General features: G+C 38.9%; 1 protein-coding gene across 3 annotated transcripts in view; it reads left to right on the top strand.

Annotated features, from left to right (window-relative positions):
- Window positions 1-23,403, top strand: part of LOC131243732 (nuclear transcription factor Y subunit A-7) — a 37,413-nt gene extending 14,010 nt beyond the window's left edge. Inside the window, exons 2-7 of one of the 3 annotated variants that reach the window (XR_009170181.1) lie at window positions 3,750-4,018; window positions 5,813-5,970; window positions 20,033-20,104; window positions 20,256-20,420; window positions 21,870-21,973; window positions 22,580-22,719. Coding sequence is in view for 2 of the 3 variants with exons in the window: in XM_058243269.1 (XP_058099252.1) it covers window positions 3,982-4,018; window positions 5,813-5,970; window positions 20,033-20,104; window positions 20,256-20,420; window positions 22,580-22,747 (600 nt within the window). In the remaining variant the exon portion in view is untranslated. Of the gene's footprint in view, window positions 1-3,749; window positions 4,019-5,812; window positions 5,971-20,032; window positions 20,105-20,255; window positions 20,421-21,869; window positions 21,974-22,579 lie in introns of all 3 variants that reach the window. The other 2 variants (XM_058243269.1, XM_058243278.1) reach the window with 2 other exon arrangements.
- The last annotated feature ends 306 nt before the right edge of the window (window positions 23,404-23,709 follow it).

The raw sequence follows: 23,709 nt of genomic DNA, 5'->3' as shown, positions 1-23,709 counted from the left end.
CTTCCTGTGCTCCACCTTGATGTTTATATGCCATCCAAACCATTTATAAGGTCATTTCCACTAGGATGAAATGAAAAAACCAAAAAACTTAGCCTGATACGAAACTTTTGTGGCCATACGAATGTTTAAATGGTGGTCATTGAATCTCCACTCTTTCTTCTTGTGCGACCCAGTTGAATTTTGTATCCACCTTATTTTTTGTCTTGTGTCCTAAAATGATATGGAAAAAGGGATGGATGGCATGGATTTTTTAGAAACGTCATGGTGGGCCCTACCCAACATCTTAATGCAGGAACTTCCTATGAAAGGCCTTCGTTAGAAATCGAGTCCAACATGATTTCCTACTAACGCTTTGTACCAGTAGCTATTGGTCGGCATCCTGTGGGCCCCACAATAATGTATGTGTTTTATTCGCGCCATCCATCCAATTTTTCAAATAATTTTAGGGCATTAGCCCAAAACTGAGGTAGATCAAAATCTCATGTGAACCACACTAAAGGAAACAATGGTGATTTAAGGCCCACCATTACAAACTTCATGGGGGCCACAAAAGTTTTGGATGAAGCTGATATTTGTGTTTTCCCTTCATCTAGGTTTGTGTGACCTAATCAATAGGTTTGATGCAAAATAAACATTACAGTGGGCCCTACGAAGTTTTTAATGGTGAATGTTTAATCACCACTATTTTCTTATGGTGTGATCCACTTGAGATTTGGACCTGTTTCAATTTCGGCCACATGCCCTAAAATGACCTGAAAAAATAGATGGACCATGCAGATAAAACAGATATCATGGTGGGGCTCACAGAGCATTATCCAGTAGCCACCTCGCTACTGGCAGCGTCAATACGCAACCCCTAGAAGCATCAGCATGCAACCTGTATCCCACTTGGTGGATCCCTAACTATGGGGGACATTGTAGGGTATGTGCCTTACATTCGCATTGCCCATCCATTTTGAAAGCTCATCTAGGTCCGTGTAACCTTATGAACAAGTTGGATCTCAAATAAACATCATGGTGGGCCCTAGGAAGGTTTCAACGGTGGGTGTCACTGTCCCCACTGTTTTTTGTGGTGGGGTCCACTTAGTTGTGTTTTCATGCATGTTTTGATACATTTATAAATGTTATACATTATATTTGAATATAGTTGACTTAGTTCAATCAGACAGCGCATGACTTATGATCTTATACAAAGGAAACCTATTGTGTGCACATTTTTTTTTTTTTTTTTGAGATGTTATGATTTAAAAGTGTGTATTAAAGTCTTTTTTAACCATCCCTGAAGTTTCATCGAAAAATTCAACCATTTTCCCTATGTTTCCCCATGTTTCCCAAAAAGTGCGATAAATTATGTGATACAAACGATATATCCCATGCGATAACCGATACGTATCTGTATCTTAAGGGTGCGATACATTGCGCGATACAGATATTTCGAACACTGGCTATGAGGCACTACCACATTTGGAGTTGTGATGGCTATGGAACCTAATTTTGGAAAAAAAATAATAAATCTTTTTAGAGTTTTTGAAAAACAAAATAATTAAAAATATATAAAAAAATAATTTTAAAAAATTAGATTGACAGGATGTTATTTGTGCCTAATATTTATGTGTTTATGAGTGTATGCTAATCTTAACATTAGCCACACATTTATTTATTTTCAAAAATAAATTTATTTTATTAAGTTAAAAAGTATATATATTTTTTAAATAAATGCACCGTACATTGTAGGACAAATTTGGTGCAAGTATTGAGTACATTGAATGTGCTAATAAATATATGAATCATAGAAATATTAGTGATTTCCTTTAATTATTATTTTATTTTTATTTAAAAATAATTAAAAATGGTGAAAATATTGAGATGATATTTGAGATGTCTTCTATGATTTATAAATTATATGAATTGATTTTGAATATAGTTGCATCACTTTTGTCAGATAGTGGCACAATGCATGACCCTATGCAAAGAAACTTATTGTGTATACTTGTTTTTTGTGATATTTTGAGTTGTTTGCAATAATGTCTTTTTAATATCCCCGGAAGTTTCATTGAAAAATTCATCCAATTTCCAATGTTTCCAAAAACAACGATACATTACGCAATACATGCGATATTTTCCATGCTATTCCAATATGTTTCTGTATCCCAAGGGTTGCAATACACGTGTCAACATCGATACTTAAATCACTGGGTCCAATACACCATTGAATACATGTTAAAACACACACAAAAAGAGAGATTCTTGGAAATCTCATTTTCCCTCCTTTTTTCTAATATTTTTCATATTTGTTTGCTTAAAAAATTGTCTAATACAGTCAAATATGGACCGATATCAATATGCGATGCCCTAACGTAATACATCTTAATATATTGTATTGGTTACATAATGGCTATAAAGACCGTTATGCAACAGTAATGCTGGGCATCATTATGGATTACAGAAAATATGACCCATAACGGCCCATTACAGGGCCAACACATTTTTTTTTTTTCAAAAAAAGAAGAAGAAGAAGAAGAAAGGGCCATAAAGGCTGTTATAGGGCCAGAAACAGTTGTTAGGGCTTGTATTGTAGCTGTAATAGTGGTAGTCATTACAGCCACCGTTACCGTTACCGAGTACCTTGTGATACGCCCACTTGTACTGATGTTCAGACCCATGGTTTCAATGACAAATTTATATTTCTATGGATTTCGATGATTGGACTTCTGTGACATTACACTTGTCTATTTTGAGTAACTCTTGAGTTTCTTATGAAATGGTGTTGAACCGGTGAAGTCTTTGGCACAGAGTCATGCCCCTTCATAAAGAAACGGAGAAAGCAAAAGTAATAGCTAATAAACAGAATGTTTTTCATTTGAACCAAGGGTGTCTGTTCCTTATATATTGCTGAGATTTTGCCTTTTCTGAAATTAGCGATAACGCAGTGCTCTCTAATGGTGTGTTGTTGCTAAAAGCTGGTTGATTTGGTAGATTTTGTCTTAGTGGTGATGTTTCCTCTTTATGTTATTGAAGAGGCGTCTGGTTGACTAGGTAGACTTTGATCTCTCTCTCTCTCACTCTCTCTCTCTCTCTCACTCTCACTCTCTCTCTCACTCTCTCTCTCTCTCTCTATCTCTATCTCTCTCTCTCTCTGTGCTGTGATTATGCGGCTTTTAAATTGAAGTTTATTTCATGCATTTTAGTAGTGAGAATTTCTGTTCTGAAAGAGCAGGTTGCTTTAGTACTCAAGTTTCTGGTGGAATATGCTCTTTAATGGTGTGTTGTAGCTAAAATCTGGTTGATTGGGTAGATAGTCTTTGTAGTGATGTTTCCTCTTAATGTTTCCTCTTTATGTTATTGAAGAGCTGTCCGGTTGACTTGGTAGATTCTTTGATTCTTCTTTTTTTTGAGAGGATACTTTGGTACTTGATTTTGACTTTGCACTTTTGTAAAAGCATTAGTGAGAATGCCTTGGTGCTGAAGAAGAGCTGATTGATTCAGTATTCAGAGTTACAGAGGAATGGTTATTATTTTATTCTGTTAAGGACATCTTATTTTTCTCCTGTTCCAATTGACATCTATCTCATCTACATGTTGTTTCAATTCTATAGTGGTTACAAAAGCCCAACTTGAAAATGAATTGTTCATATGGTCGTAGTAGCTTGTGTGATAAGGTTTGTAATTGAGCTTTGTTAATTCATTGATGTTTCTCTTTTCATAAGTTACGCGGTTGATTTCGTGTTGTTATTGGATGTGCATTTCAGGAATTCCATGCTTTTGAGATTGTGAGGAAAGATTGGATTTTGAGGTTGTCTAGTTCTGCATCAAGGATCTTTAAATATGATTATTGTTGGGTTTTAGCCGTCTAGCTAGAAGCTCCAGATGGGACCTCAACAAGAATTTGTTTAACTGGTCTCCTTGTTACAGCTTCAACCTGGATGCTGTTTTTTCTCCCAGAACTTTTTCAAACTTCAGTAAAAAAGTTTTGTCAGCATCATGACATCTTCAGTGCACGATCCGTCTTCTGATTCAGGTATTCTTCTCAAATGTTTTTTTTTTTCCAACTATTAGCTCATCTTATCGGTATCGCAACTCCCCTATACGTAACTGGGCCAAAGTTAGAAAATCTCCCAGTATCGGTCAATATATCACAATGTTTTGATGATATTTCGATACATTGCAAATATATCACAATGTTTTGATGATATTTCGATACATTGCAAATATATCACAATGTTTTGATGATATTTCAATACATTGCAATATATTATAAATATTAAAATTATAAATTCTACAATATTGTCAATATGTAGCGCACATATCGACGATATTGCAGTTGCGTCAATTCCCTTGTGAAAAAATTTGAAAAATTACCAAAAATTCACAAAAAAGCTGTTTTCTCTGATTTTATTTTATTTTATTTTATTTTATTTATTTATTAATTATTATTATTATTATTTTTTTGTGATTCTGTTCCTAAGGGGATTTGGACCTATCATTTTCATTTCTTTTGAGAGAAAATGGGATTTGGGTGCGGAAATCGAGATCAGAGTGTAGAGTACTAGAAACTTAATCAGTGAGTTTTTGCTAATCTAAATTGTTTTTTGTTGTTTAAATGCTTAGAATCTATGGAATGAAGTTAGTAATCCACGATTTTGCATGTTTTGCATGGTCAATCATGGATTTTGACCTCCGAATGATCAATTTAAGGGAAAATGGGTGAATTTGGGAAAAAAGTAAAAACATAAATAAATCCGATTTAACCCATTTAACTTGCAATTAGAGTGTGGAAAAATAATCTAGAAGTGCTTAGAGGTTGATCTATAGATTGATGGAACTTTTTAAATTTTTTGAAAAAAATTTAATTAAAATATAACAAAAAAACTTGTTTTTAAAAAATTACATTGACTAGATGTTATTTGTCCTAATGTTTACTTATTTGTGAGTGTTTATTGATCTTAACATTAGCCACACCCATTTATTTATTTTCAACAATAAATTTAATTTTTTAATTATAAAAATAACTTAAAAATATATTTTTTTAATAAATGCACCGTGCATTTTAGGACAAATTACAACTAATTAATACCTTGATCTCGTGAGTTCTAAGTGTGTAATAATGTCTTTTTTAGCTTCAAGGTTCTATTGTTATTCTATGTGCACATGCATGTGTTCCCTCAAGCATCTAGATGCTAAATTAATCTGTTGAGTTTATATATAGTGTATACAATCCAAGTAGTTTCCAAGTCAATCTCAGTGTTGACATTGTATGGCTTTGAGGTGCTAGGCAAAAGCAAGGAGCAGGTGACATGGCCATCGCATCTAGGTGCTTTAATATTTGGGGCTTAAGAATGACATGTGAGACCCTTAAATTCTCTTTGAATTTTGGGAAAGAAATACACGTCATTGCAAGTCCGTGAGACCCTTGTTTCCATTTCCTTTGTTAAAGTCAGGTTTGATGGGCCATACAGACTGTTTCTTGAGAATTGTCGAGTAGGGAGATGTCAAAGTGTTCAACACACCTTTCACATTTTTGTCAAATTAGACATGAGATAGTATTTTCTATGATTATGTGAAAACATTCATGCACTTTGTCAATGTTAATACCTATATGCTTTACAATAGTGAATCCTTTTTGTTAATAACAAAAATATATAAAATATCAGATATAAATTGAATGGAAAAACATTCCCAAAAAATTGGTCGTGAAATTCTGGTTCATGGATAAATTGTTTGTGTTGATGTTTTATAACGTGATCTGTTTGTTATGTACATTTTCATAAGGCACTCATCATTGGTTTCTTGGTTGGCTGCTTATGGTTCCCAGATAATGGTGGACCTGATGAGCAGCAAAAGCAGTCGCAAGGCTCACAACCTCACATCCAACACCCGCCTCCTGCAACTGGAACTGTTCTTCCTGCCATGGCATCACCATCTGCTGAGTTCATGATGCCTCATCCTTCAGTTGGAATGGGACATAACATGGTATAGTTGTAGAAGATGGAGTTCACATATGCTCTAATCTCAAAATTGATAATATTCTATTTTCTCATTTCCTTTTTGAGAATTATGAAACTTTTATCAAGTACTTGATCATTCATGACTTTGTTTTTTCTGAGCCATTTGTAACTTTTATCATCTTTCAGAGAGTTGGTACTCCATTAACAAGTAAGATTAAATCTTCATTAGGTATTTTTTGGAGAGAAGGTGAAACATCATTGTATTTCCACCTCCTGCCATTTATTACAATGTTTTCATATCTATCCTCAGGCTAAATATGCCAACACTGCAGTATTTGGAAGAAGTTGTTGAATGCTGCAATAAGTGTCCACGAAGGGTTTGGTCTCTCCCATGTTTTAATACTGATTCTAGTAACCGATGCAACCTAAAATTTGATATCCTCAGCTAATCATGGGCAGTTTTTGTAAACAGTCTGCACTGCTCAATTAGTATTATTGTTTGTATTCCTAATCCTATGTTTGTATTTGCTTCATGTCAGAAGTTGCAAACGAGTTTGAGAAAGGTATTAGGTGTAGGGTGGGGGGAGTGAGATACAGTTAGGTTTTTGGAAACTTAATGGAGTCATATCTGGGTTGGTAGAATAATTTGGAATATAGTGTTTAGTTGAAACCTTAAAATTGGGGAACAGTTTCACTTGCAGTATGAGGTGATTAGATTAAGTCTATACTCGATAGAGTATTATCAAGAAAAGATTATGGGTGTGTGGATGGAGGGGTATTGACAAAAGAGTATCCATATCTGGGTTTGGTATCACTAGGTGTGATGGTTTGGTACCTGTTGGTAGAATAGTTTGGAATATAGTTTTTAGTCAAAACCTTAAAGATGAGCAAACTATTTCATTTACAGTACTAGGTAGACTAGATTAAGTCTATATTTGATGGAGTATTATTGACAAAAGAGTATGTGTGTGTGGATGGAGGGGTATTCACAAAAGAGTATAGGTTTGGTACCAGAGGTGTGTTTCTTACTATGTCATTTTCTCAAGCTACCAATTTTCTTGGCAGGATCTTGTCTCTTAGAGCAAAGGTTCAGGACACACCTGTTCCTCCTAAAAAATCTTGGCCTTTTCTTGGATGGAAGCGGTAGAGAGGATCATCACTCACGAGCATTTAAAGGTTAGAAAAGTTTATCTAGAAAACATTTTCTTCATGTGTAGAAGCCAGTAGTCACTGATTGTGCAAATGCATGGAAAAATAGATCCTTGGTTTAAGGCCAAGAAAAATAAGAGATCCTTTACAGTCAGTTTGATATTTATTGGGTTTCCCAGAGAAGATGTAGGGTTCATTTTACAGTTATGATTGTTATCAATAAAAAAAAGTGGTAATTGAATGAGAGGGCTATTTGGTGAAAGGGATAGAATACGTTGGACAATGTTTTTGAAGATGATGACACCAAATCCTTGAACCTTTGACCTAAGGTTTAAGAAACCATCGCTTGGACCAACCTTGCAAAGAAGAGCAATGGTACGTTGGACAATGTTACCCTATTTACTATATGAAATGTGATCCTATTTACTATGGTGTTGCATTTGGAAAGAATTATGATATTTGTTATTCATTGGGCTCTTATGTGTAAAAGTGTCTTGGGGGATTGTTTTCTCATTTTCAAGCTATTTGGAGGTGGTAATCAATTGATGAGAGCATAAAATAGAGCTCAATCGAAGTCATTGGCTCCATGGTGCAGCTACATTTTGAACTTTGATGGATCCTGATTCACAACCTGGGGGCTGACTTTAGTTTATGCCTTTAGGGATGAAAGTTTTAAAACTTGCTTAAATTCTGAAGGGGCGAGGCGAAGGCTAAGGAAACTCTAGAAGGCTTAAGCGATTTGAAGGTCTGCTGTGGGGCTGTTAAATCATGAAGAGTGATTTGCCAAATTATCTCTCTTGCGCATTGAGAAGGACAACTTCACAGCCACTTGCATGCACTGTTAACGAAATCAGGATCTTGGTTCTATTCCCTGCCGTTGACTGAGATTTTAGTCTTGATCTCAGGTAAGCAAGACAATGTTGTTGATATTTAAGCTGCCCCAAATAGTTTGTTCTCTTTTCTTTACTTCCTAAAGATCATTACTTAAAAGAGCAGTTGTATACTTGTATTTGTTTTCAGTATTAAAGATTTTTTATTTATTTATTTAATTTTTTTTTTTTTTTTTTGTCTTTTAATAAGAACCTCCGGTTTCAATCAACTTAAAATTTGGGATACATTCATTATGGATGGAAGGCAGTGGTACCAAGGTGTGTATCCGTTATGATACGCCCGTAAAGGCCGATACATATAGGTAACGGCCATGACCGTTACACAATATGGGTTGAAATGGGGTAGTTGGTTTTTTAGGACTGTATCGGCCATTAAAGTTGCTGTAAAGGCCGTTACAGAGCATAACGACTGTTACCCCTATAACGGTCGAAAAACAACCACTTTTTTATTTCTATTTAAATCCATTTTTCACATTTTTTCACTTTTCTCATTCCAAAAACTCTCCTAGGTTATTTATAATAGATTTCGACCACTCTTACTATAGTTTTTAAGATTAAAACCATAAATTGAAGTGATTTGAACGAATAGAAGCTCCGAGGGCCTTTTTTCTCAAAAAAAAAAAAGAGATTGAAAACGTAGTATTTATGCCTTTTTTATGATTTCTAGTAATAATGCTTGATTGTGATGTGTAAGCATTAGAGACATAATCATGTTCACAAATTCACTACATAGCTCGATACAACACTCTCACCTAAGAGTGGACCGTTACACAGCCATAAACATATCCAAAACAAAAAATGAATACATATTTAGAATATTTACATTATTTTGGATTTTCTAGAAAAAAATTTCAGAAAATTTCAAGCAAAAGAAAATTTTCAACCATTACGGGGGTCGTAATGATCGTTACGCTCCCGTATCTGCCATTACAACCGATACCCATATCGGTAATGGTGGTAACCATTATGGCAACTGTTACTAATATGGAATACCTTGAGTGGCACTGACTTGTGTTCAAAGTATTTGAGCATATCTAATTGTATTGAGAACACATTGATAGATTCGCCAGGCTATACGATACAAGTGTCCATATGATGATACTGACATAGTTGCGAAATACACTGTTTGTACTGATATGTATTGTCAATACAGTCCAATACAAATCCCATCGTATCATCCACCATATGGAAACTAAAATTTATAAATTACCAGCCGCATGAATTGGGTACCTAGGGATCTTGTACCATTGATCGCCAATGATGTTATGCACCCATTTATAAGATTGAGAGGTGCACACTTGATGGTGTCTTTCATGGTCCGCATTGACTAGTACTGTACTACACCAATGGCCATGTTGCCTATGTGGACTTCCACTCAACCTGTTGCATCTACTTCCTGTCCCATGTCGTCTGCACTCTAGAAGCCTGAACAACCTATCATATGCCAATCTGTACCACTCTGTCACATAGTCCTCTTGGCATATAACATCTTCATACTCAGCGTCTAGATCCTCATCCACAGTGCCAAGTCCTCGTATAGGATGCAACAATTCTTCCCTTCTCCTTGTTGTGTACTTCTCTCTCCACTTAATAAAAAAAATGCTAGAATGTAACACCTCCCTCATTTCCGCTCTCACCTTCTTCTGAACAGTACAGTCCTTTACAATGCGATAGCCCCATGCTAAATGCTCCTTCAACCATGACACTCCACCACATGAACCTGTACTCTTTCTTCTCAATTGGCTTTTCATGTTGCCAGATGATGTCCAGATGCCTTCCTCTTGACATTTTAGATTATCTCTAGAACAAGAAAAGACCAAGAATGTTAGAAATAACAATTAGTATGGTTTTTTAATGTTTGTATTTTAATTATTAATCATTATTTTTATAAAAATTTTCAATTAACAAATATCTTGCTAATGAAAAATTTTCCTTCAAAAATAATAATGTTCAACCAGTGTTTGAGTTGTTAGCGATATTATCGAAATATCGTCGATAATATCAGTATCGCTAGTCTAGCGATATCGAAACCCCATTATTTCGTTTCTCTTCGGATTATCAGCGAAATATCGCAGATATCGGTGAAAAATCGGAGATATCAGCGAAAATCTTGGATTATCGCCGATAATATCGAGATTATCGCACTGTAGCTACCAACCACGATCCCTATCATGGGAAAACTGTGGCCAACAACCTATAAATCCAATAAATAGGTAAGAAAACCCCTCTTTCAGAAAATCGGAAAAAATATCGAAACTAAGAAAACCCTTCTTTCGGAAAAAATATTGGAATCAAGAAGATCGCCTACTTGTTGATCGGAAGTCAGAGGTCGGAAGAACACCTCGATCAACAGCGCCGGGTGCCATTCCATTCGGATTTTCAGGTATGAAAATCCCCTTTCTGCATCAACCCTCTTTCAAAAATCCCATTTCTTCGGCGGAGATCTCTCTTCCACAAAATTTTAGGGTTTTTTTTTTTCTTTTCAAAAAGAAAAACAAGCCCGTAATAGATATCAGGATTTTTTTTTCTCGTTTTCTTAAAGAAATACCAGCCTGATGAGGCATGCTCACCTACGCACCTACGAACATGTGCACCTTTGTACACGTGTCGTGGGAGTGTAATCCGGACGGTCCATGTGATGCGAAATCACATGAAACCTCGTAGGGACAAATTTCATACTGATCTAAAACTCTGGTGGGCTATAGGAAAGAGAAATGCAAAAATAGATGAAACATTTTTCTTCTTTTATGGCTCACCAAAGTTTTGGATCAAAGTAAAAGTTGGGCCTTACAGGTTTCATGGGGTGCCGCATCACGTGGACCGTTCAGATTTTGGACTCCCATCATGTATGATGGCCCACCAAAAAGTTCGCACTAGTTACGTACGAACTGGTTCGCACGGTGGAAATCATTATCCCCACTGTTTACAGTGGTATGATCTACTTAATCTTTGGATATGAATCAATTTTGGGCTCAACCCCTTAAATTAGATGGAAAAATGGAAGGACGGCATGGATATACCACATACATTCAAGGTGGGCCCAAATGAGTGGTTAGTTATGTTTAAACGGTGGTCACTGAATCTCCATTATTTCCTCTCGTGCGGCTGCCTTGAGTTTTGGATGCACATGATTTTTTGTCTGATGTCCTAAAATGATCTAAAAAAACGGATGAACGGGGTGGATTTTTTAGAAACATTATGGTGGGCCCCACATAGCATCCCAGTGCAAGAAAGAACCCAACCCCCCACCCGGATGCGGATTAGCTGCTGGCGTAGCGACACTTGCTATCGAGGTGACGTCCCCAAGTTCTGTAGGCCCCACCATGATGTATGTGTTGTATCATCACCGTCCATCTATTTTTCTAGACCATTTTTGGGTATGAGACCAAAAATGAGGTATATCTAAATGCCATGAAAGTGGGACAGTTACGCCCACCATTAAAAACTTCTAAATGCCACGAAGGTTTTAGATCAAGCTGATATTTGTGTTTTCCCTTCTTCCATGTCATTTTAAACTTTTGAACGGGTTAGATTTCAAATAACATTATGGCGGGCCTTAGGATAGTTGCAACTGTGGGAATCACTCTTCAACTGTTTTCTGTGGTGGGGTCCACCACAGATTTTTATCTACCTCATCCTTTGGCTCATGCCCTAAAATGATATCTCAAAATGGATGGATGGTGTGGATACAACACATACATCGTAGTGGGGCCCACAAAACTTAGTGGCGTCACTTCAGTAGCCCACTCTCAACTTGTCATTATCTAATCCAACGGGACATAGGTAGCAGCTGGCAGCTTAGCTGCCAGCTAGTGTAAATGGGCTCCACCATGATGTTATGTTTCATCCATGCCGTTCATCTATTTTTATAGATAATTTTACGGTATGAGACCAAAAATGAGGTATATCCCAATCTTAAGTGGACCACATTACAGGAAACAGTGTTGAATGACCATTGACCATTTAAAACTTTTTGGGGCCCATCCAATGAACGTCTCGCTTTTTGTACATATCTGGCATGATGATCACCTGATAAAAATTAGGCAGATCCACTCATTGGGTGGGACACACTAGTACACCATATCATGCCGTCCATGCGTGTTGTCATTGCGGTCAGACGTATGCATGGATCGGCCTGCTTCTCATATCGGGTGATCATCATGGTGTGGCCCACCTTTGATATGGATATAGTATTCTACATATGCGATAAGTTGGTAAGAAAAGAATGGCTGTATCATGATTTACCATACAACAGTTTTATTTGATGATGAGGTTGTTTTGACATTCAAAATACAGGCCGTCCATGTTTTCAGTTCCCTTCTACAGCCATGTTTTTAGTGTAAACATGTCTTTGATAGTATATCAAATCCATGAAAACGGTGGGACACACCATGATGATCACCTAGTCTGAAAATCAGGATGAACCGATTTTTGGGTGGGTCACAACTTCAAAATCAATGGGCAGCCGATGGAATACTTAGTGTACATGTGTGCTAGCCAAAGGAGTGGATTGACCTGATTTTCATTCCAGTTGATCATCATGGTGTGGTCCACCTGTGGCACGTAACCGATTTTGTACAATTGTGACACTTTTGCTAGAAAGAAATCATTGTATCAGAAAATAACATTCAGGTAGGCCCTGGTTCAATTGAATGGGGATAATTTCTTTAATTTTCTCCTCAACACCTATTTTTGGGCCAAAAATAGAAAGCTCCAAAAATGATATTTTGCTGATTGGGTCACCATGGTGTGGCCCAACAGACCTTGATCTGGACGGGTGAACCTCAAGCCCACTGCTAGAAGCTTGAAACTCGAGTAAGCCGAGTAGCATACCATGATGATTATGGTGACTTATATGAAATTTTGATTTGATCTAACATCTTAGCCCTTGAAATGGTTTGGGCTTATTACATTGAATACGAGCCGATGCACTTTTTTTTTTTTTTTTTTTGTCGATTATTGTAAATTTGTATACTACTAGGGAGCAAAATGTTGTCTGGATCGGGAAAAGGAGGAGCAAGGGACATTAGGTGGAAACATGGACGGCCAGTGGAGGGGAATAAATATGGAGCCATATGCAACTATTGTGGCCAAGTGATACGGAGTGGGGGAGTGTCTAGGCTAAAGGAACATTTGGCAGGGGGATACAAGAATGTGAAAGACTGTCCAAGTGTAACAAGGTCAGTGAGAGAGGAGATGAGAAGAGTGTTGACTGAAGCAAAGTCACGCAAGCTGCAAGAAAAGGATTGGGAGAGGGATATGAGGGAGGAGCTACGAGGCACTGGACGGGGCCTAGGTGCTATCGACGAGCACTAGGGCCATACACGAGTCAAGCTAGCTCGAAAAGCTCGCTCGACTCAGCTCGGATTGACTTGGCTTGAAAGGCTGACTCAAGGCGAGTCAAGCTTGTTTACTAAAGCTCGAGTTGAGTTCAAGCAAAGTTCAACCATGGTGAATTTCAATTCGACTTGACTTGAACTTGACTCGACTCGAAGCTTGAGCTCGAGCTCGACTTGGCTCGAGTAATATATTTTAATAATATATGTTATATATATTATATTAATATTAAATATAATATATATATATATATATATTTATGTAAAAAAAAAAAAGAAGTTAAAACTTAACAGTTTTTACTAAAAAACCCTACCCATCCCTATTCCCTCTTTCTTTCCCTTACCCTACTGAGGTAAACTCGACTCGACTCGAGATAAACTTGACTCGATTCAAACTACTAGCTCGACTTGAACTCGACTCGAAAGTTTGGCAAACAAGCCAAGCTTCAATGTTGAACTCGAAGGCGAGCTTGAGCTCGAGCTCGAACTCGAGTATAGCATGGACGAGTCAAGCCGAGCTTGGCCCACCTCAACTCGACTCGGCTCGATGTATAGCCCTAACGAGCACGATGACAACGATGATGAGGGGATCATGTACCCCGATGACTGTGTTACGGCTCGAGAAAGGAGTGATTTTAGACAAGTGATTCGTGAGTCTCGGGCTTCAGAGTGGGAGGGGGAGCAAAGAAGACGGTTTGATGAGAGTAGGCTGTCGTTTGGGACGTCCCGACATGAGGCTGGTGGGAGCAGCAGACGATTTGAGGGAGGCAGTAGGCATGGCCTACAACACACGCAAAGCGCTTGTGTCCAAGATGCACCATCGCAGGCGTTAATAAAAAAAGATTAAAAAATATGTGAAGCAAGGGGCTTAGGGAGAAAGTGGGTGGTGCTATATCTAGGTGGTTCATCTCTAGCCATGTACTAGCAAATGCAACAGCCTGTCCTCACTTCAAAAATATGATTGAGGAGGTGCAGCGTACCGGGCCCGGCGTGAAGCCTCCGATGCCACAGGAGAGTCTTGGCGTCTACCTCGATTGGGAGCACAAGGAGATGCAGGCTTGGGTACGTGGACTCAAGCCGAACTGGAAGCAGTACGGGATGACAATCATGTGTGATGGGTGGACGGGACCCACGAAATTGTCCATTATCAATTTCATGGTGTACTGTAGAGGGCAGCTCGTTTTCCTCAAATCCATTGATGCATTAGCCAGAATAAAAGATCACGACTACATATATGATCTCTTAAAAGGAGTGATTAGAGATGTTGGGTCCCAGAATGTTGTCCAAGTAGTGACGGACAATGGCAGTGCATTCGTTAAGCGGGGAAGAAATTGATGAGGAAGTTCAATCTTTATTGGACCCCGTGTGCGGCACACTGCATTGATTTAATGCTCGAGGAGATAGGCTAGAGGGATTCTGTCAAGAGGACCATCCAGGATGCGAGGAGAGTGACAAACTTTATATACAATCACTCATGGTTGTTGGCTGCAATGCTTGAGTGTTGTGGAGGGGAAATCGTTAGACCAGGCGTGACACGGTTCGCCACGAACTTCATTGCACTCGACATCTTATACGGGCACCGCGTGGGTCTCAGAAATTTGTTTAGATCCAAGAGATACATGGAGTGGAATCAGAGGAAGACTGAGGGTGCAAAGACCTGTTCGAAGATAGTGCTATCCGATTCCTTCTGGGAGAAAGTTCACAACGTCGTTTCCTTCCTGCATCCGATGTACAAGGTCCTACGAGCCGTAGATAATGAGATGTGGCCTTTGATGGGGTCAATGTATGAGCTTATGAGAATTATGAGAGGTGATAATGACTGCAATCCCCGGTTCGTATCAGTGGGTGATCAATATCATCGATCATCGATGGTAAGTTTGTTACGTTTACCTATCTTTTTTATCACTTGCACTTGCACTTTAAGCATCACTTCTGTGTGCATGTTAATACAACTGAGTAACTAATATTTGGGTTTCAGCATACTACCTAAATCCTAAATTTCATTATAAACGTCGGCTCCATGAGAATAAAGATTTGACGATGGCCGTCCACGAGGTGTTCGAACGATTGTTCCCAGAATCTACAGCGCAAGCAGATTTTAGTAACCAGGTAGTGCAATAAATTTTATTCCTTATAGCCTCTAGAAATATGGGTGATTAAAAATAATGACTTGTGAATCCGTGCTTACAGTTGTTGCAGTTTAGGGATGCGAGGGGTACGTTCTTATCCGCACTAACAAAAGCATCGACTGAAACGATAATGCCATGTGAGTATGGTAACATAATTAGGTAATTGCAATTTTCGTTTAAACTTTAAACTAAAACAAGCTCCTCATGGATATATAGGTGAGTGGTGGGCGATATACGGAGTCGACACGCCGGCATTGCAGTTATTGGCAGTCTGTGTTCTGGCATAGACTGTGTCCTCCTCACCATGTGAGAGGAATTGGAGCACATGGTCACTCATACACACCACCAAGAGGAACAGGTTGACATATGAGAAGTTGCAAAAGCTTATTTACTGCCACTACAATATGAAGTTAAGAGAGAGGCAGTTGTGGGTAGACCGAGACGTGGAGGAAAATCAGGACCCACTGGACCTGTTGTCTATAGGTAACATGGCACAGATGGGTGATGATGAGGACCCACTTTATGAGTGGGTCAAATCAGCTGATTTAGATGATACAGAGGGAGGCCTTGCTCCACAGGTAGCCGAGGGAGCAGCGTCTCTGGGTATCGATGTCGATCAAGTAGTAGCCCAACAGAAGGCGGATACAGATTCCTTTGATCTTTTGGTGAGGAGTTAGACACGTTCCAATGAGGGTGAGGAAGCATCTTCAGGGTCCCCTCCCCATCATCAAGTCGTAGTGAGTGATGATGATGATGAGACGCAACCCCTACTCGACACTGGTCCTAGGGACGACGACGACGGAGGGGACGGTGACACCAACACTAGTATAGGTGGTACTGGTGGGGGTGGGGGTGGTAGTGGTGGAGGGTACATGATGGCTCAGAGCCAACGATCCATTGGCCAGTTCATTGAGGAACAAAGCTTTGACCATGCCACTCAGGACGAGGACAATGGATCTCGTCCACCATCCAAGGCGAGAGCATCAGAGCCCACATATGTTCGAGCGTCGTTCGAAGAAGAAAGCCGGACGCGCTGCAGCTGATGCTCTCACATGCAGCTTGTCACCTATGGACATAAGTTTAGATCAGGGGTGCTCCACCTCTTTCCCACTTTATGCTCATGGGGGATATCACGGGTATGGCCATGGCAGCTCTGACATTCAGTCACGCTCATCTACCCATGGGTATAGGCAGCCAGAAGATAGTTCTTCGAGTCATGACCCTTTGAAAGGAGGATATTCGGGATACCCGTATGATTGGCAGCAATGCTATCATGGAGTCGGGGTTGGACTTGATCTGTTCTCTCAGTACCCTGCTTAGGAAATGCCGTCGATGTATGTCACGCAATTCCCACGTCTAGGCGTACTCGTATAGTTTGGGGAGGATGACTATCAGAGGTACATAAGAGAGTTCCTCAATTGGTATAAGCAGAGGATGACCTGGGAACAGTACTGCCAATATGTTGGGCAGCAGTACTATTCTCAACTGTGACGGGATCCGGACAATGATTACGAGCCACCTCGTCACTCTATGTGGGGATGAAACATGGCCAGAAATGTGTATTTTTTTCAATTCATTTACTTTTGTATGTCTTAATTGTTGTAAGTTTGTATTTGTATTATATAAATTAATTTTGGTTACTATTTGAGTGATTTCTTACGACAACGCATACTTTTTGGCCCCCATTAAATGGAAACTTCTAATTTAATGAATTCTTTTTGCAAAATTTTCATTCTTGAATATGTAAATATGTGTATTTAGGTATGTCCTGAAGTTTCACTGAAAAATTCCACCATTTTCCCCATAATTCCCCCTTTTTCCTTGCATTTCCGGTTATCAGCGATATTATCAGCGATAACGATATTATATTTTTATCTCCGGCCAACAAAACTTATAGCGATACCGACAACTCAAACACAGTGTTCAACTAAAAATAATTTTGGTAGTAAACTAATTTGTCTATTAAAATATATTTTTAAGTAGGGCACCTATTGAAATGCTTTCCCTCCCTCATTTGTTAGTAAACTAATTTCTCTATTAAAATATTTTAATTATTTATTATTACTTTATAATTTTTTCTATTAAATATTTTGCTAATGAAAAATTTTCTTTTATAATAATGTTCAACTAAAAAATAATTTTGTTAATAAACTACTTTCTCTATTAAAAATTCACAAAAATGAAAGAGTGACCAATTTGTAGATCATCTTGGAATCATCGACATATATTTTTTCACCCATTGCAATTTGTAGATCATCCTGAAAAATGAACTTTTGTTTATGAAAAAAAGGGTTGAAAATGGAAGAAATTCATATTCCCCAGTTTCTTTTGTTTCTTACCTTCAAAATGGAAAATTTTCTTACTTCTAATCCATATCAGTGTATATGATAGGGTTATACTAGATTTGTTGCGAATCAGTTCACCTTTGGGGTTCGGGGCCGAATCTGCTCATGGATCACAATTGCGAAACAACTCTAGTGAAGTTGTTAAAACACACCAATATACACAATCAATCGCCCTCTGTTGGTGTCAATCGATACTTGCAAAATATCGCAAGTATTGTGCAGTACATTGTAAATATACAACATAAGCTGTGCCGGTATATCATGATATTATTGTTTTGACAATATATCGGCCAATACAATAATATCTTTGATGTCAGGTATTCTTTTTAAAGTACATTGGAATTTTGCAAGGATGATGTGCGATAGCGAAAGCTATTAAAAAAAAGTGTGATATCAAAAGTATTGGCTGATACTTACAATGCATTGTACACTGGTTGTTACTATTTTATGACGCAAACATCATGCAATAATTAAATTCTATGTTTCATTGAGAAAGATAACTTTAATACACGTTAAATTATATTTGTTATCATCGCATTTATTGAGTTTTGGAATATATTTTTTTCATGTTTTCTTCATTGGAAAAAAAAAGGAAAAAAACTTGAGAAACGAACATGAACATATTGATTTATTGTTGATGGCATCAGTCGGGCTCACAACTCAATACTTTCAACATGTATTTGAATGCTGATATTGGTGTGATATTTATTATACTTGTTTCATGGATGTGAGCCTCCCTCTACCAGTGGCCGGTTCCAGAGCCTGGGTAAACGAAGGTAAATGCTCGGCCAGCAGCCAAAAATTTTGCTAGTCTGCCATTTAAAAGGTTAAAAGCTGACCCCAAATCATTGAGAGAAGGCTAAGATGATGATGATGATTTGTGCTAGGAGGAATTATGAAAGACCCACTACCGTTGAATGTTAGAAAGCAAATGTTCCTGTCTAAGCTTTGCAGACGTAAGTTCTTTTAATTGATATAACAAATTTGAAATTCTTCACGAACCACTGTTTTGGTCAACTACTGTATAGTTGTTCCATGCAAACATTTTTATTTTTTTTGAGAAATAGTTCCTTAGGGCCCATCTCTCTCTCTCTCTCTCTCTCTCTCTCTCTCTCTCAAAAAAGAAAAGATAAAAGTTCTGTAGGGCTTTTTTTCCATGAGAAAATGGTGTTTCTTGAAGATGGAAGGTGGCACATGTGTGCGATTGTCTTGAAGATGGATTGTGGCTCATGTAGGACATTTGTACATGTTGCATTGTCACGTGTAGGACATTGGTACATCTGGGATGCTTGAAGATGGACAGTAGCTTGTGTTACACGTGACATATTGCCACTTGTGTCACGTATGGGCACTTGAAGATGGATGGTAGGGAACATATTGCACATGTGGCACATGTGGCAGACATGGAGCGCTTGAAGATGGGAGGGCAGTACATGTAGCACATTGGCACAATAGCACATTGCGATCACTTGAAAATGATGTCAGAACATGTACATTTGGCAGATTAGGAGTGTGATATGGACTGTCGGACAATTACAGATGGGTGGTGGCACATGCTGCACATGGAGGGCGCTTAAAGATGATGGTGGCATGTGTCGCATTAGGACACGTGGCATATTGACACATGGGGTACTCCAAGATGGGTTGTTGCACATGTGGCACATTGCAAATGCACAATGCTTTAAGATGGATGGTGGCACATGTTGCATGTGTGGCACATTGGCACATAAGAAATGGACAGTTGCACACATGGGCACTTGAAGATGGCTGTTGGCACACGTGGCTATGGGGAAGTTTGTGGAAAGGGTTGTTTCCTCTCCTTTTCCCCAATTTCATGGAAATTATGTTTCGTAAGTATGAGCAAGGAAATGAAAATGGTGCACTTTCCAGGAATTGGAGGGAAATGGAAATGGCGTTTACAAGTAATTTACAAATAACAAACGATATTCCAGCATATCCAAACAGGCCCTTAGAAACTCGCACTATCGGATTGGTTAGTTCTGAGATGATTTTTGTAGTTGGCATAAATTTGGATTATGGAAGTTGTATTCGATCTTTTAGAAGTTATTCATTCTGGTTCTAAACTGTGTATCGATTTAGAAGTTCTACAAGAAAAAAAAAATGTGGGAAATGGTCTTAATATTAGCTATCCATATATTAATGTGAGAACCGGAGATTTATATAATCAAAGATGATGTTGTTTGGACTACATTATTGGAAATATAACTTTGTTTGCAGGCTCAAACAGCATATGCGTATCCACATCCCTATTATGCCGGCATGATGGCAGCTTACGGTGGACAAGCTCCAGTACGTCACTCATCTACAATGCCATGTTTTAATATTATTTTCTGTCATTTCCTCCAGTTCTAGACCTATACAGACTTGTGCCATTGATCATGAAATTGGTGCTTTGTTTTTAATATGAATTTGATGTTTCTTCACTCATGACTGGTTTCAGATCCCCCCTCATTTGTTCGGGATGCAGCAAGCTGGGGTGCCATTGCCATCAGATGCAATTGAAGAGCCTGTGTATGTCAATGCAAAGCAATATCACGGTATCTTGCGGCGTCGGCAGTTGCGTGCAAAAGCTGAATCAGAAAATAAATCACTCAAGAACAGAAAGGTACATTTCCTGTACAAACTTCTCCTGTTTTGTGAGTTCCTTATAAAGAGCAATGCTGTTTCCGATTGGTCCATCTTTAAGCGCCAAAAACCTGTCTTCTACATGCCGACATGTAACACATCCAAGATCATCCACTTTGAGATGTAGTCATAGGAGGTCACGCACCATACCTAAAGACAGAACCATTCAAAGATCTCTATGGTTACAAAAGACCATCCCTTAACCATTTTCTAATAAAAGGCACCTCTCGGAAACCAAAAGTTGTTTTTTTTTTTCCTCAAACCAAACCTTTAGTGGTCAAACAAAGATAAAAGAGAAAAACAGTTTTTGTCTTGATTTCCTCAATCTTTGATGGATGAAGGGCAGTTTTGATATTGTCAGTGATCAACAGAGTAGGTTTCGGAGGACTCTCAATACCAATCTGTACCCAGCTAATATGTTTGTGTATGTTTTCCTTTCCTTCGAATCCATTTATACATCTGTTGCCTTAAAAAAACTTGGATGAAGGGATTTCAATACCAACCTCTAGCCAGCTTTAAATTGTGGGACAGGAGTCACAGGACTATGATGATGATTTTTTGCTTTTTGGTTAGAACAATCGGTTGGATACAAATTAAGGGTATGATCACAGAGGACCTGGACTATCAACAACCACAGGATATGTAGTATACTCCAGGTTTTGGTTTGTGCAACTGATACCCATGTTTCAGTGATCCAAATCATGGGTATGTTGTGCCCCAATATTATGGTTGTGGCCTGAAATCTACTGACTACTACAATCCTAACCTTCCAATATGCAGTTAACAAGAGGAATATAGCAATGGTATACTTTCCAGAAGAAGAGGCCTGAGATTGGCAGCTAGGGTCTTCTAACCCAAATGCTGTTCAAGGCATGGCTCATCCATAGTGGGCTGCATCATACAAACCGTCTGGATCCCAGAAACATGGGCACACTTGGGTTGAGGATCTTATAGTGTGTCACTGATTTTTATTTTTTTGAATGGTCAAAAAACTTCTATTAGCAAATGCAAAAGGGATAACGAAAAGCAAGAAAGGGATGATCAGTAACCCAAAAAATGACAAAAGAAAAAAGAAGAAGATGTTGAGCCCATCACCAAGGGTAAAACAAGCAACCCCAATTGGAGAGAATTAAACTGCCTCCTAAATTATAGAATTTCAATTCTTCAGGAGATTGGAGAAAGAGAAATTCGTGGCCCAACTCACTACAGTGAGGAGAATATTTTTCTTTAGCGCTTCAATCAGTTTTCCTTCGTCTTTAAAGATTATTCAGTTTCTATCTTTCCATATTCCCAACATAATCGTGGCTGGCATCATTTTCTAAATAATGATTCCATTGGGGCATGGCCCATCAGCCTACCGTACAATAATATCTGATATGACTTCATCTAGACTCCAAAGATATTAATGAAATGACTTTAAATATGCTAGTGACCTTCGATGAGGGAAAAGATGGTTTCCCGATTCCACACTATCTCTGCACACAATGCACCTCGCTTGGAATAGCAAGCCTCTTCTTCTTGTCATTGTCAATGGTGAGGATCTTGTTAGCTGTGGCAATCCAAACAAATGCTTTAACCCTAGGAGGAACGCATTCCTCACTGTCATATTGGATGTCAGTACAAAACATACTGATTGCAAGAGCTTTCCTAAGTGGACACAAGCGTGCAATAAAGCTCTTGTCCACACAACAAATGTCAGTATGGCGCATAGGTGTGAGATCCAATCCATCCATCAGGTTGCTCCAACCTTCTGCATGTTTTCCCAAAAATAGATATGCTCCACTCAGCATGTGGACCCCAATAATGGAAACAGGTGGATGGGTTAGAAAACTTTAGCCAAGTTTTTCAGAGCTGTATATTTGTTGTGCAAATTGTGGCCCACCTGACCAGTCTATCAACCTGATTCTTGGGCTAGGGCATCAACATGGTGCTGCCGTTCTAACAGATGGGTTGGATGTCAGACCTATGTGCCGTGTTGGCACGTTTGGTATGTACATGAGTTTTATTGCACACGCATACAGGCTTACTCCGACTGCAAAATATACAATTTCGTCAATCCTCGTCCAGTTCTCACGCACAGCAATTGCCGACATGTCAGCATAGTTCTCTCAGTAACTTGCAGTCTTGGTGTTTGTACAGCCCTATATGCACGAATCTCGACACTTACATGCTTTGAAGAGAGCTAGAGGATGTGGGGGCCGATTTCTTAATGGCAAGGGCGACAAAGATCAAAACAAGGAAGCACCTGCAGACAATAACCCACAGTCAATCACCAGTCCTGACCCGAATAAATTGTCCTCAGATTAGAAAAACGCATCTCATGACTTCTTTGAATGATATCCCATCAGCTGGAGCCAGGACCTGTGCACGATTCTGGCCCATGCCGGCCTGGTGATAGCTGATTTCTGGTAGGCCATGCCCAATCTCACCTCATAGGGATTCTTTTCAGGTTTGTTGAAGATTTAGCGAATCTTGGTGAGATGACTTGTGGAAGATTTACACATCAGTGAACTGGGAATTATATCAGAAGCTCATTTGAGGATACATATGTAACATTATTGCTGTTAGTAAAGCTCTTGCTGGTGCAGGGAGTTTTCTTGCTTCCACTCTTCACAGAAGAAGAGCTGTGGTTTCTCATATACTGTTCTACCAACTGGAGCAGCTTCCTGAGAAGGGACTGACTGCCTACTGGAGCTCAACTAACCACCATCGGTCAGTACCGCTTTTGGGTCATGGGCTGCCGACAAGTGCTCCCTTTTCTCCAGTTGTAGTCTGTCTGATGCCTAAATGGACATATGTAAAAGCTGGGGTGGTCCGCTCATCAGATGGGCCACACATTGCCTGGTTTTACTGTATGTTCATTTGGTAGCCACCTAATGCACCACCCTGGTGTTCTAACACGTTCTGCATGTAAAGGTGTGTTTCTTAATCTTTGACAATCAAGCCTACTCCCACGCAAGCTAGCTACGAGTTCCATATTATTTTTATTTATATTTCCTGATTGCGGTTCGTCAGGTCCACATCTAAGATTTTTTCCCTGTTCTAATATATGTGATCCTTGATGTCGGACTTGGGCTTCCAGTCTCTGCAAGTATGACCACTGGTTTGAGTGACCAGGACTATTGGTGATGTAGGATGTGAAGCAAACATGCGCCTATCATAAGTGGACCAGAAGTCCAAGAAGGAAATCAACAAACTTCTGCATAGTTTGATTGATCCAGGTTGATCGAGTCAACTCGTTGAGTCAATTGATTGAGCGATCGGTCAGA

Source organism: Magnolia sinica, chromosome 1 (genome assembly GCF_029962835.1).
Source record: "Magnolia sinica isolate HGM2019 chromosome 1, MsV1, whole genome shotgun sequence".
Classification (NCBI taxonomy): Eukaryota; Viridiplantae; Streptophyta; class Magnoliopsida; order Magnoliales; family Magnoliaceae; genus Magnolia; species Magnolia sinica.
The sequence above is the reverse complement of the archived record's forward strand: the minus strand, read 5'-3'. Positions and strand labels throughout refer to the sequence as shown.